The 14,922-nt window shown below is 36.8% G+C and overlaps 1 protein-coding gene across 4 annotated transcripts; it reads left to right on the forward strand.

Moving 5' to 3' along the window:
• Positions 1–3,524: 3,524 nt before the first annotated feature.
• Positions 3,525–8,824, forward strand: LOC113331209. Of its 4 annotated transcripts, none has more exons than XM_026577947.1 (6): positions 3,525–4,142; positions 7,177–7,324; positions 7,404–7,502; positions 7,633–7,833; positions 7,981–8,160; positions 8,700–8,824. In XM_026577947.1, the coding sequence occupies exons 1-6, from the start codon at positions 4,084–4,086 to the stop codon at positions 8,760–8,762; spliced, it is 750 nt and encodes a 249-aa protein (XP_026433732.1). In that variant the 5' UTR covers positions 3,525–4,083; the 3' UTR covers positions 8,763–8,824. The 4 variants fall into 4 exon arrangements, with proteins under 4 accessions (XP_026433732.1, XP_026433731.1, XP_026433733.1 ...); XM_026577946.1 differs by lacking the exon at positions 3,525–4,142 and adding an exon at positions 6,896–7,037; XM_026577948.1 differs by lacking the exon at positions 3,525–4,142 and adding an exon at positions 6,896–7,037 and having other exon boundaries at positions 8,703–8,824.
• The last annotated feature ends 6,098 nt before the right edge of the window (positions 8,825–14,922 follow it).

The following is a 14,922-nucleotide window of genomic DNA, read 5'->3' on the forward strand; positions in this document are numbered from 1 at the left end:
GAATTCACATACGCAGCTCTAGTGTGTGTGTTGATGAACTTAGGAAATTAATGGAATATCTTGCTCTCTTGATACTCTAGGCTTATGATGATAAAGAGATTAAATTGTAATTATAATCATGTATGCAAGCACATGTTTAAGATTGAAGATGAACTCCTTGACCAATATTCTCAACTCATTGATTATTTCTCTAATTACTTTGCTTTTGATTTACTTTTATAGCTTACATAAAAATCAGAAATCCCCCTAATTGGTTACTTTAGGAAATTGAATATATAATAACTACAACTGCCTCTCTGTGGAAACGAACTCTTTCTTATCATATACTTTAGGAAAGTGAAATTATTTTTGACGCATACGACAGCGATCAACGGTTTCCTCGTTAACAAAATCTAGCTGTGTCATTTACTTTTATTTTCCGCATTATAATTGTTTTATTATAATTAAAGTAAATCACACAAACGTTAATTCCTATTTACTTGATAAGCAATCCTATTGTGTTTGGTTAAGTCCGAACCTTTGTATCAAGTAAACATACTTCGTTGTTGTATTGTCTCGATCTCGTATCCATAGACGATCACACGAAGTGTGAACCGATTAGTTGTATTGTCTCGACTCAGTTCATAGACAACACTTTCGGAGAAAGGACTTATAGGTAGGAAAAGTTTTAGCTTGAGGTATATTTGGGTACCCTCGCCTTTTCACAAGCTGACATTCAATACAAAACATTGGTTTCTTGCAAACAGAACTAAGATTTAAGGACTTGCAGACATGCTGAAAAGTTTGAAACGATGGAAAGTCTTAGATGCCACACTTCAGCTGAAACTTGACTAATAGCTTGATAAGATTTATTTGAAGTAGTTAAGGTAGTGTTTTTCTTGGAAGTAGTTGACTGGAGAAAGTGTAGTGGATATAATTCATTAAATTGTTTGCCTTGTAAAGTGATCCTCCCAGATGAGAGATCCTTAAAAACAAAACCACAACCATCAAAAGTAATAGAGCAATTATTATATTTTGTAAATCTTTGAAAAGATAGCAGATTTGCTGAACTTTTTGGAACTAGAAGGACATTATTTAATGCAAAAGAAGTATTTGAAGACTGCTTAATAAAATTACCAGTGTGTGTAATTTTCATACCTTCACAATTGGTTGCATGAATTTCCTCATATCCATCATAAGAAGATGCACATTGTAGCTCAGACTCATCAGCGGTGATGTGATTGGTGGCAGCAGTATCAACATACCAAGGATTTTCGCCCAAAATGTTTGCAATTGCAAGCATTGCACTCAAGTTATGTGGTGTATTGACATTCTGATAATAAAACTGAGTGGATGCCTACATGCCAAAGCTTGATGTCCAGCTTTGTTACAAATCTGACATGGTTCTTCACTGTAGTGGAAGTTGATGCAAAACTAGAAGCTGGTGGAGGAATGAAAGGTATATAGAAAGTATTTTATGTAGATACTCCGGCAGGTAATTGAAAATTACTTCTATATGAAATGGAATTACCTCTATATGAAGGACTGAAATTGTAAAATCCCCTAGACCTAGGCCTGTAAGATGAAGAGGGAAAATAATAACCTCGTAGTGGTCTCTGAGCTGCAAGATAAGCTTGTTGAGATTGAAAAGCAGCAAAAGCTTTGTTGTTAGCTTCAAATAATAGAGACCTATATCTTTCAGCAACAACAATTTCTTCACTTAATAATAGATTTTGTAACTCATCAAAAGAGACGAGAGGATTTCGAATAGTATAGAAGTACTGAACGAGTTTTAATCTTGACCAATTTCATTGAGAACTAACACCACAAGTTCTTCATCATAAATTTCAGATCCAGAAGCTGGTAGTTGATCTCTCGATTCCCCTAAATATGTAGCTATAAAACCAGATCCAAGCTTTAGTGTTTGCAGTTTAATTAGTTCGAATTTGTATAACATGTGTTGTTGAAGTGTAAGCAAATCTTGAATCAATATTATTCCATAATTCCCTAGCCGATTCAGCACCAACAACATAAGGAACAACAAAGTCTGAAATAGTAGATTGCAACCACAAAATAAGTGTGTTATCATCATCACACCAAGAAGTATACGAACGATTTATAATTCCTTGAGTTAAATCAGCTTGAGTGAGAAATTTTGGAGGACAAGGAGTAGATCCATCCAAGAATCCAGATACTTTGTATCGCTTCAATAATGGAAGAATTAAGCTTGTCCAGGTGATAAAATTGTCATCCTTGAGTTTGTATTGAATAATATTAGAGATTTTATTTAATGGAACATGAGAAATTCTTGAATCGTACTGAAGATTATCCATTGAAGAAAATTAAGAATTGTAGATCAAAGATTAGCCATCAAGAATTGCAGATCAAATAAGAAAACGAAACTAAGTTTTGATAGAAGAAAAGCTTAAAGAAACACCATTAATGGTGATGAACATCAGAAGAATGGATCGGAACTTTAAAATGATACCATAGAACAATATATTCTCATTAATCTTTGAAGAAGATTTTACAGATGCAATTGATCCTGTCAATTGTCTTACACAATATAGTTTTTACAGTTGCAGATATTTCTTGTATTTATTACAGACAGAACTGGCTCATACAACTCAACACTAATCAATGACACAGAAGATGTACCAATGACAGACTGACACGATAAAATGGACAGCAGGGTAAGAAAGAGACAGTTCACAGTTAGAGTGTAAGATGAGACACTGCAACTATTATTAGTATTAGTTCAGGATATAGTGCTTTCATACTATATCCTACTTGCAAGCACGCATATCCTGTTTTTCTTATTGGACAATGATCATCCACAATAAATCTAGATGAATCAATGTTTTGTCTTTAATCTAAACATAATCAGTGGATGCTTGTATGATTGTATGTGTAATTTCTCCATGCAAGGGTCTACAACGAAAAATAAACATAGGAAGTGGTTTGTAATCAAAATTGAGATGTAAAATAACGTAATTCATCATATCAAATTTAATTTTTTAGACTAAATTGAGAGCAAATGACATTGAAAATGCGAGGTTTTATGTGGGACATATACTTGTTCCGGGTATCCAATACCCGATTAGGAGCTGATTTTTATCGGTTCTTAACTAGGTCTACCCATATGGTGGTATAATGGGTCTTATATTAGGACCCTGAATCGGACCCATAAAACCTGGTTCGGGTTAATTGGGTACTCATTGACAGTCCTACTACGACCTATTGACACAAAGGTTGACCCAATCACACAAATAATGGGATATCACTTAGGATTTGGTCTAACGGTGTAAGACACGTGTTGAAAATATCCAACTGTATTTCTCACCACCAAAGAAAAACGTTGGTCGAGAAAATATAGGAATAAGTAAAACTCATCTCAGCTTATCTCAAGCTATTTCTTTAATTACAAATGGAGTGCCCCTCACGGCAAGCAATTCTTGTCTCAACGACTTGAGATGAAAGAGTTCATATGTATAAATAAGTTAGTAATCAAATCCGCTAAACACAACTCTTAGAGAATTCTTTTGCAAACTTACAATCACTCTGATCTTTCTTTCTCTCTTTGTTTTCCTCCCCAAGACTAGCCCCAGTCTTCTCTTGTGAGTGTATTAGCCTTCGAACAACCTATATCTTGATTCAGGTGAAGAAGGCTGTTCGTGCTTAACCTTTCACATCCATACATATCATAACCACCCTTTGCTTACTCTGTCCTACCCCTGTTTTTCATCATCCACCCTTAGTTACCGGCCCCATATAGTCAAGCACCGGCATGGTGCTTGTAATTTTTGTATTTTCTCTGCCATTAGCTTAGGCTCTTCGACAAGTAAAAACTCCCGTTGGAACTTAGTCAAGGTACATGACAATGATTGCTCTACCTCCCCCAAATGGCTCCCACAAACCCATTACCCATCAAATGGAAATTGGGGTCCGGTAAAATTTATAGACAGAGGAAAGCTGGAACTTTAATCCGTGCCAAGTGCCAGTGCCGTAATCTAAGACTAGACTAGACTCCCATATAAAGGAGACTTTGTGTTTGTTTTTCTTCATCGTCTAAATCTCTTTCCTTGGTTCCAGAGAGAAGAAACGATGGGTGATTTTAACGAACGGGCATTAAAACGATCACGGCAGGAACTTTTGGAACTAAGGTAGGTAAATCTCTTTGTTTTCATTTTGTAATTAGGGTTCGTTTTATTTGTTTGCCACAACTTATTTACTATCATTTATTTTTGGAGGTATTTTTAGGGTGAAATGTTATTACAGGGTTTGTGTTTAATATTTATCAAATTTCCTTTTATGTATTGATTTACAGTACTTCGTTCTGGGTAATTCCAGGGCTCAATTGACAACTCTCTTGAATGACTGGTATCCATTTGTAGATGGAGAAGGCATTATTAGTAAATATGCGCGTCTTCTGAAGATCACTAATCCCAAGATACATGAAACCAGGAGCGACATATATGTTGATTTGGGTATTCTAAGGGTATAGTTGCTTCATTTTCATTTTAGAGACTACTTCGATATGATACTGACTTAAGATGTGTAAGTTTAGCTTAAGTGATTTTGTCTGCGTCTTACTCTTAGGCTCTTCTACCTAAATTGAAAGACGAACATGCTGAGGCCAAAAAGGAATTCTTCAATGCTCAGTTGTTATCTATCTACAGCTATAGAAAAAGATCCATGTTATAGTTAGTTCTAACTCAGACTCCACTCCAATTGTTACTGTTGCCTGTTAGTGACCTTTTTGTTTCCTTCTCTCTTTTATGTTGATTTGCGTACTCTTCTTAGATGGCTGAGCTTACAACAGGTGCTCCATGAGCTTCACGGTCTCTTACTGAAAAAGATTCCGGATGACCTTCGGAGATGGATTAAACAGCTGTTAGCAGCTGATGACGAATGGACTGATATTCTTGCGTTTTCGGATGAAAGGGAAGAAGAATTGATGAGAAGAGCTAATTCCAAGGGGGTTCTGTTGACGAAACAAATAATAGACCCTGAACAATTCAAGGTTGACAACATAGATCTCGTTCCAGATCGTTTCACGGTAGTAACTAACATATGCTTCCTATATGGCTGTACATAACTTCCATCACATATAGAGTATACCTGATTCTCAATTTTGTCGGATGATTCCTTCACCTTTGGCTCACCACAGGAGTGTATCTAGTTGGATTTTCTGCTGACATAAGAAAGGCGGAGGGGATATTACGTGCTTGCCCTGATAACCCGCTGACGTGTCAATCTATTGAGAACCTTTTGTCCTTTCTGGAGGATAAATGTTTATTGTTACCTGATGACAGCATTAAGGTAAATACTCTTCTCAGCATGTTTACAACATATTTGAACTTGAAACACTGGTGCTTATTGACTGAACTTATGTTTTTTATCCATTGTAGGAAGTTGAGGAAAGCCAAGCAAAAGAAGTTGACTGTTTGCTGGAAAAGGTAATGGTGCATTACCATAATTAAATGCAGCAAAGGGAACACTGAAGGTTTGCATGACTTTGTTTGAGAAACCTGGAAACATATTTGATGCTTTCGTAACTGTCTTACCAGCATGTTTTCCCGTTTGTAACTTCGTCTTTGTTCATTTATTTTTCTTTTTATTCTTGATTCTATGTTAGTTTTCTCATGCATTGGGACATAAATGATATGATGTCTTTTGTGGCAGGTTATTGACATGTTGAACGACAACCCGAGCAAGATTGTGAAATAAAATAGAAGATGCATGTATGCCTATATGAGCAGTAATAAGAAGCAGTGTGGCCTCAAAAGAAATCGGTGCTCAAATGCTGATGGCATGGAGGATTTTTCTATCACCATTCACGGTACTAAACTTCGAAGCCCGGATACAAATTCATCCAAGACCTTAATGCCAACATCTGATGAATTTGATGAACACCAAACTTATCATGATCACAGTGGAGGGATCAGGGACTAGAAGTGAAACAAGTGCACCATCCGCAGATTCCAAAGCCTTTTTATCCGGTCCATCAGCCAAGTCCCTAAAACCATTTACTAGATGGAAAACTTGTTAATGAACAACTTCACCAAGACAATGTGAAGAAAACAGTGACAGAAAAACAATGAATAGAAGATTTCTTTGTGATGAAGCAGTGATTTGATAGTGAAGTGGAAGGTCGACTGTCACTTTCTATAATTATTTTATACTTTTTTTCCCTCTTGTTTTTTTTACAATTTGTGGAGGTGCAAGACTGTCACTTTCTATAAAAAGAAGCTAAATTAGTCATGAAATGAATCCTGTCAGGTTAAGCTTTTTCAATGTCAATCTTGTTTTCAGATTTTTTTTCCCTTCAATATTTTGATGTCTCCTAATTGCGAACTGTACAACAAAAAGCCTCGAGCATCACAGCTTCTACATAATCCTAAACATGGTTTTTGTTCCCAAGAAGAACATTACAAGTGTTCATTGTCAGGTAAAAAATCCATCCTTGTAACTTTTGACTTGACGGTTCTACTGCTCGAGTCACTAAACTTGAACTAGAAAATGGAAAGTCTTTTCAGAAGGGAAAGTGGCGCATCTGAAAATTATGTTGATAGATCACAGGTTTATAACTTTATATACATTTGCCTGCACTACTTTCTGGGTTCTTGGTACTTAAAACGTTATTGTGATGCTGAAACATTACTTCTACTCTGAAGTTTCAAAAATGAATACAAACAACATGATTCACGAGCTTTCTTAGCATAATAGGAGAACTAAAAGGCAACATCAAAAGCTCACAGGGAGTGATTATATGATTGGGCAGTGGGCACATCCTCTCACAAGTGCATGCAACTAATATTTATGTAAGTTCGGCCCATTAGGGGATGTACCGGTGAAATTGGAAGACTTTTAAAGAAGAAGACAAAATGTACTTCACCAAGATTTGTGTAAAATTTTGCAAATCCTAAAGAAGGTTAAGTTTGGAATTGAGTTGTCTTTGAAATCTCTTTCCTTGGTTCCTTCCTTCCAGAAGAAACGATGGCTGATTATTACCGAATGAGATTAGAGCAGTTACGGGAGGAACTTTTGGAACTAAGGTAGGTGAATATCTTATTGTTCTCCAAATATTTTGTAACTAGGGTTTGTTTTGGGGGTATTTTTAGGGCTAAATGTCATTACAGGTTCTTGTTTCCACCTTTATGTATTGATTTGCTTCATTCTTCTTGGTAATTTCAGGGGTCAAGTGACAGCGCTCCTGAATGACTGGTATCCATTTCTAGATGGAGAAGGCATTATTAGTGAATACGTGCGTCTTCTGAATACAACTAATCCCAATATACATAAAACCAGGAGCGACATACATGTTGATTTGGGCATACTAAAGGTATAATTGCTTCATTTTCATTTTAGAGACTGCTGTTCTATGTTTAGCTTAAGTGATTTTGCTGCATCTTACTTTTTAGGATCTTCTGCCTAAATTGGAACACGAACATGCTGAGGCCAAGAAGGAATTCTTCAATGCACAGTTGTCAAATATCTACACTTATAGAAAAAGATCCATGGTATAATTAGTCAGTCCTAACTCAGACTCTATTCAATATTTTCCAATTGTTACTGTTAGTGACCTTTCTGTTTCCTTTTCTCTTTTATGTTGATTTGCATACTCTTCTTAAATGGCTGAGCTTACAACAGGTGCTCCATGAGCTACACGGTCTCTTACTGAAAAAGATATCAGATGACCTTCGGAGATGGATTAAACAGCTGCTAGTAGCTGACGACGAATGGACTGATATTCTTGCATTTTCCGTTGAAAGAGAAGAAGAGTTGATGAGACAGGCAAGTTCCAAGGGGGTTCTGTTGACGAAACAAACAATAGACCCTGAACAATTCAAGGTTGACAACCTAGATCTCGTTAGAGATCGTTTCACTGTAGTAACTAACATAGTAACATATGCTTCCTATATGCTTTCTATATCACATATAGAGTATACCTGATTCTCAATTTTATGGGATGATTCCTTCACCTTTTGCTCATCACAGGAGTATATAATTGGATTTTCTGCTGACATAAGAAAGGAGGAGGAGATTTTACGTGCTTGCTCTGATATCCCACAGATGTGTCAATCCGTTGAGAACCTTTTGCCCTTTTTGGAGGAGAAATGTTTCTCAATGTACAACGAAAAGCCATCCAGCATCACAGTTTCAAGTGTTCATTGTCAGGTATAAAATTTATCCTTTTTGACCTGATGGTTCTACTGTTCGAGTCAGGCCGGCGTAGAAACTATGGTCTATTTTCGGGAGTTAACTTGTCCTCCTACCCCACCTGGTACTTGCTACTGGAAACGGGTTTTGGTCTTTGGTTCTACTGTTCGGGTCACCGAACTTGCACAACAAACTAGAAAATGGAAAGTTTGAATTGTGCATCTGAAAATTATGGTGATAGATCACAGATTTTTGATTTTCTTCTTTTTTCTTCTCATGGAACGGGAACCAGAAACTGAGTAAATTATAAAGAATGACAGGCAAGACAATTAAACTTTAATAAAATGCAATATTACATTTGATGTTCTTGACATTGGAAAAATGCAATATTACATTTTTCTTCTCAATCAAAAATGAAATTACATTTGTCGGATATGAGAAATGCAATATTACATTTGATGTTCTTGACAATGGAAAATGCTAGTAAAAGAATAACACATCTTCTTTTTAACTTTTCTTTTTTGTTCCCTTCTTACCAAGTGTTTTTCTTTCTGAAGAAGTGGTTTCTTCCCCGGGTCGACATTCTAGCAGTTCGCCTTACTTGGCGAGGCCGAGGATAAAGAGCGTCTTCAAAATCATAAGATTCAAGATAATCATTCCATAGTTTACAAACTGACGTGCACCTTTCCATCGACTTGTCTTCCAAGCGCTTGAAAATTTCGCACATGATATCCGGTGGAAGCCTAGTAACATGGTTACTAGACCTAAGATGATACTTCGGTTTCTTGGGAAGTTGATGTGATTTCTTGGTGGTATTCATTGTTTGTGGTAGTGATTTTCTTTTTACGTATCTTCTTCTCTATAAGTAGAGGAAGAAAAGAGAACCCTAAAACGTGTGCGTGGGTTACTGGCGAGTGGGTAATATAATTATGGCAGTTATGCTCAAAACTTCCAGTACATCCACGATTTTGAATTTCAAATTGTTTACCAAATATATTTAAAAATAATCTCCATTATGAAATCATATTAGGTAAGTGATAAAATTTTAGAAACATATATTTCCGGTCTTTTCTGGGTTCTTGTTGTGCGCCTATAGTGCACGGTCCATGTGAACAGTATTCTTAGTCAGTCTTATACGTGCAATTCTATAGTAGGATGTACGTAGCTTAACTAGCCGGGACAAGTAGGTTGCAGAATGGCCAACTGTCATTGCTGACTTACCGTTTTACCAACAAAAACTGTTGTACCTCTTACAATTTTGATCTTGAATACAGCAGTCTAATACAAAAATATTCTATTTAACTTTCGTTTCACTGAAATTCAATCCAGTCTTACATGATAAAAGAAAAAAAAAACAAACTATGTTGTGGTACAAGGTTTGTTCTGTTGTAAATCTCAACTGGTAAAGTTGCAGTCACAAAGAGATATTGTGTAGTAACAGGTGCAAAATTGCGAAAGCTATGCAACACTTGGTGACAGTCTTCACCGGGGAATAGTATATCGACCTCATCTAATAATACAGCACTAGTAGATCCGGCACAAATGCAACACACTTTATTCTTCATTTGAGAGAGAGAATGCAAGGACTCAAGCAACTTGGACGACCCCTTACCATTTCAGGTTTGTTAGCTTAGCTGCAAGAAGCCTCCTTTATGCAGGTAAAGAAAACGACCTAATATTACTATGAGAAGATCCATATCTTGTTGGAGGCTTTCTAACTGTGTTTTCTGTCCAAAACCACCTGTTGCTGCCATAGACCTGAAAGGAACCCCAAATTTTGACATGGATCTGCAAGTACTTAGCACCACAAAACTTAAGGGCGTCAAATAAAATCATCCAAAAAACTGTAGGTGCACGAACCCAGATTCAATTTAAATACTAGTATACATATAACCAAGCTGGGAAAAGGAAAACGACGAAGAGTTATTGGTGGTACATGAATGGAGCTAAGCAGCTCTTACTCTGGTTTTTCCTTTTAAGTTTAGGTTGGCCGTAGTAGACAAACACAACAGCAAGCTTGTGAACTAATGTCAGTGCCCGTTTTATTCAAGAACATAGTGATTATGTCATACACAACATGAGCAATCAATCTTTCAGTGCCAGTTTTAGAAGCCAGAAATTACTCTCAAATATCTTATCAAGAAAATAACAGGTTAACAAATTCGGTCATTAATGGAAACCTGATCAATTTGAGGTTATTTGACTAATAAAACCCACATGTGTTACCACAGAACCATGAAACTGACTGTATTATTAGATAGTTGCCCATGGTCAGGGTAAGCATTTCAGCTTAAGAAAATGAAACATTATAAACTCCCTCCTAATTAAACCTACCGAGTTTTAGTCTAGTAAATAGCTTCCATTCTAGTGTGTTATTTAACTACACTGACACTAATTCTTTTGGACTCTAGATAATGTCTGCTAGCGTACTACTCAAAAGTTGATTACTAGTCAACGACTGGAAGAAAAACAGAAGGCAACACAACATCAGTTAATCGGGAAGTATGAGAATGCACTATCTGAGCTTTGACCTGAAATCTAGTGAATAGGGGCTCAATGCTCATTTTCACAGGATCACTGAGCATTAATGCATGGTATTTCCCACCAAGCATAAATACTTCCTTGGCATATGTTTGAGATGGCATACATGTTTTTTATCAACTGATCCACAAGCACATCTATCATATGAATAACCAGTACTAACTTGAGTTTGAAAGCAACTTAAGTCAAGAGAAATTATACCTAGGTTGTAAGCAACAATGCATGCTTCCATCCAAGAGCGACTTTGGTGAACTTTAAGGGTGATGATAACATCTGCGGATGGTAAGCATCAGATTGGCCACTGAATCCTCTACCCGAAGTGTAGACATGCCTAACAGCTGATTAAGCAGAAAAATCATCATCTTAACTACGTGCACGAGCTTAAAATAAACATCGGAACAGTGTGGTTGTACGGTGTAACAAAAAACCAATTCGGTACAACTGGTTCGCTGTTTCTTAAAAGGAAGACTCGAGAACCAGAAATAACAGGGAACTTCGTAGTAGTATGACAATGAATCACAATACATTCCTAATGGTTCAAAAACAAGAAAATCACACATAATATGCAATTACCTTCCAGTTGGTTCGATTTACCTTTCAGCAACGAATGGCGCACCCCGCATGTAATCTGTTTTGGAACTGAGATACGAAACATGAATAGGCAAGTGATAAGACTCATAATCTCCATTCCCTAGTTGTCCAAATGAACCAATCTCCATTCCCTAGTTGTCCAAATGAACCAATTCCACAAGTATAAACTTTACCACTATCTGGAACACAGTCATATCGTTACAAATTACAATCAAACACAAGACGAAACAGGTTTTGGAACGGCCACACGGGAGTGCAACTGTGAAAGACTTTGAGATAAAGATTCCATAACATGCAACAGAGATTAAAATAAATTATAAAAAGGAACTGACAAAGATAATTAAAACTAGATTTGTATTGTTGATGAATCAAAAATGAAAAATTACATTTAATTATCAGTAAAAATGCAATTTTACATTGATTGATATTGCTATTGGCGGAAAAAAGCCAAAGAAAACAACTTCATTAAACAAACAACAAAAACCAAATAGCCAAATAGATCATTGAACAACTTCATTAAAACCATTTAAACCGTGAGTTTCTCCATGCCCCCCAGGTTGACATTCTCGCTGTCTGCCGGGGAGGACTAGGAGCGTAATCAAAATCCGAAGACTCAAGATGAGTCTTCCAGAGCTTACACACTGATTTGCACCTACACATCAAATCATCTTCTAAACGCTCGAAAATGTTATACATCATAACTGCCGGAAGGTTGGTGATGTGATTACTCGATCTTAAATGATACCTCTTCTCCATTTTGATGGAAGAGGTATCATCTAAGATCATAGTAGAAGATTTTTCCGGAAGTGATTTTTTTGTCTTCCCAGTAGAAGGTTTTTTCGGAAGAAGCGGTGCCTTTTTTGTCATCACAGTAGAAGATTTTTTCAGAAGTTCTGATTTCTTTGTCTTCATGGTTTGCTGTAGCAGTTTCCCTTTACGAATCTTCTATAAATAGAGAGAATTCCTTCTTTGTTTTTTTCAAAAAAAAAAAACCCTAAAACGTGCGTGATTACTGGCGAGTGGTATTAGACCGTTATAATCAAAACTTCTTGTACATCACGTGTGGTACCCACGTTTTCTAACTAATCAACCCACGATTTTAAAATGTTTACCAATTATAATTAATTTTTTCTTTTTAATTTTTACCTTGAAATTTAAAATTATTGCCGAGTTTATAGTAGGAAATCATACGAGGCAAGTTATAAAATATAAATACTTCCGGTCATTCCATATACGTGTTTTCGAGGATTGACAATACAGTCCTACTGGTCACTGGTGCGTGGCATATTAGGATTATCAAACTTGTGCGCGTTCTTATTGTGCGCCTATGCGTGCAGTACTCTTGGTTTAGACGTGCTTTAGATCGATTTTTTTTCCCGCTTGTTTCCGGCGACCGGCGTGTTGTTGCTAGATGCTCTGGGTTTAGATCGATCTTTTTTCGTTTTCTTTCCGGCGTTAAGGCGGTTGAATCACCAGATCAATCTTTGGTTTTCTTTTTAGGAAAGAAGGCTTCTAAGATTAATCTTTGTAGAGAAGGCGTAAGAGCTAGTTATTATTGATTGGCGTAAGAATTCTTAAAAAGCTGATCGTTTGCTTAACTACCATGAGTACATATAAGGGCCAAGTTCATCCAGAGCAAAAGCAGCAGCAGCAGCAGCAACGAAAGCCTCATAAACGTAAACATAAAAACAAGAGTCTGCAAGTAAAACGAGTAAAGATCAATGCCAAACTCATCCAGAACAAAAAGAATCTGCAACGATAATTGAGAAAAAAGATCACTCTTTTAATCAGCCAACATGGGAGGGTCTGGTGGCTGAGAAGCCAAGGGGGGCTCTTCTATATTGGATTACGGTTCCCAAATTGAGTAAGCATGGTAGATTAGAGGACTATCTTATTCCAACACGTTCTTATAAAGCTTGCATTAAAACATGCAAGCCACAAAAATTCAGAATTGAAGTTTGTGGTTGGTATATGGGATACGGGGCTATTGTACGTGACAGAATGAGGAACCCAATGATTGTTATATCTAAGGGGGTTCTTGATGATTATGTTTCTCCTTTTTATCACGAGTTGCAAGGAGTGTCTCTGGGTTTGAAGCTCGCCATGAAATATGAAATCTGTTTATAGCTATGTTATGCGGACTTGGAACCACAAGTATGATTGTGACTGTCCACCAAGAGATAATCCCATGAATCCCAGAAAGAAAAAGCACTACTGTGTTGAGTGTTCAGCAAGTATATTAAAAGAAGTTGAGGAATGGAAGAACGCATATAAGATCTTACCATTAATTGATGAAATTTTTTATGATGCTTTAGAGTTTGCCAGTGAAGGTTATATAGATTTGTATTTGTTTCCTATTGAAAAGTCAAGAGCTAAGGCTGTTTGGCATGTAGCCAACTCGGGAATAGACCAGGAGCTAAGAATACATGAAATTGAAGAAGATGAAGAAATAGCAGATATTCTCTACAAAGAAGTTTTCGGTCATGGATCTATGCAGGAGGTGGTGTTGCTGCAACAAAAGCTCATGTTGCAGAAACAAGAGCTCAGGTTGTGGAAACAACGGAATCTGGCGGGAGCGTGCTTACCAAGAGAGCTTGTTGGAAAACGGTGAAGCCTAATTGATTTATCATCTGCACTCTTGGAAGATGTCAGCAACTAACTTTGTAATAATTTAACTGATGTTAGGCGCAACTACATTATTTCACTCTTCTAAGGCTTGTTTTTGGCATTGTTTAGGCGTCTCTTATTTTGCTAAACTCCTTGGTGAGCTAAGTCCGTTTAACAGCAATTTTAGATACAACAGGCTATATAACGAGATATGACCTTATGAATATATGGAACCAGAATCGGACACTTGGGTTCAGAGTTGCAGCCAAACCCATATTAGGGAGAAAGTGGAAATTGAACTATTGTCCTTGTTTTTTATGGTCCTTCACAAATATCCCTAACACACTTTATAAATGTCCCTGATGGCATAATTGAAATTTTATCTAAAACAATTATTTTCATGGTTTCCGTATTTAACCTTTATGGATTATATACTCAACTTCTTCTATACTTCTCAGAAAACACGAACACAACATCTTCATCGCTGCCTCCGCCACTACCATTTCCGTCTCCACCACAACCAACACCACCATTACCACCACCACCACCTCCTTAGTCACCATCTACATCTCCAGCTTTACAACAGATTCAGGAATCAATTAGATTTGATTTTATTAGATTTGATTTTGACGGAGAGATCTGTGATTGAAAACAAAACCAAACCAAACTAATCCCACCACCACCATCTTCATCGTCACCAGCTCTGAAACTATCACCACCTTCGTCGCTGTCAATTGGTTCGTGATTTAGAAGATTAATTTTCAAAAATCAGATCTGACGAGATGGAGATTTGAATCAAAACCTAAGTTTTAAAAGAAGATGGTGTTGATTTGAAGAAAACGATGGGGTTGGATTGGATCTGAGGTTGATTCGCTGAACTCATATAAGAAGAGGAAATAATTCTGTTGTTGATTGAAACAAGAATATTATGGTGTTAAAATGGGTTTGGTGTTGAGTTGATGGTGGCGGTGTTGGTATGAGTTGCTATTACAGAGATTGAAGTCTGTTGCTGAATGAAATATGGTGGTTATCTGGGTTGAG

This window comes from Papaver somniferum, unplaced genomic scaffold, assembly GCF_003573695.1.
Source record: "Papaver somniferum cultivar HN1 unplaced genomic scaffold, ASM357369v1 unplaced-scaffold_125, whole genome shotgun sequence".
In the NCBI taxonomy this organism is placed as follows: Eukaryota; Viridiplantae; Streptophyta; class Magnoliopsida; order Ranunculales; family Papaveraceae; genus Papaver; species Papaver somniferum.

Excerpts from the sequence above, each read along its gene's own strand:
- LOC113331209 (XM_026577947.1), top strand. The coding sequence starts at position 4,084 with ATGGGTGATTTTAACGAACGGGCATTAAAACGATCACGGCAGGAACTT. Across the intron at positions 7,325-7,403 it reads TTGATTTGGGCATACTAAAG|GATCTTCTGCCTAAATTGGA; the intron begins GTATAATTGCTT and ends CTTACTTTTTAG. Across the intron at positions 7,503-7,632 it reads CTTATAGAAAAAGATCCATG|GTGCTCCATGAGCTACACGG; the intron begins GTATAATTAGTC and ends AGCTTACAACAG.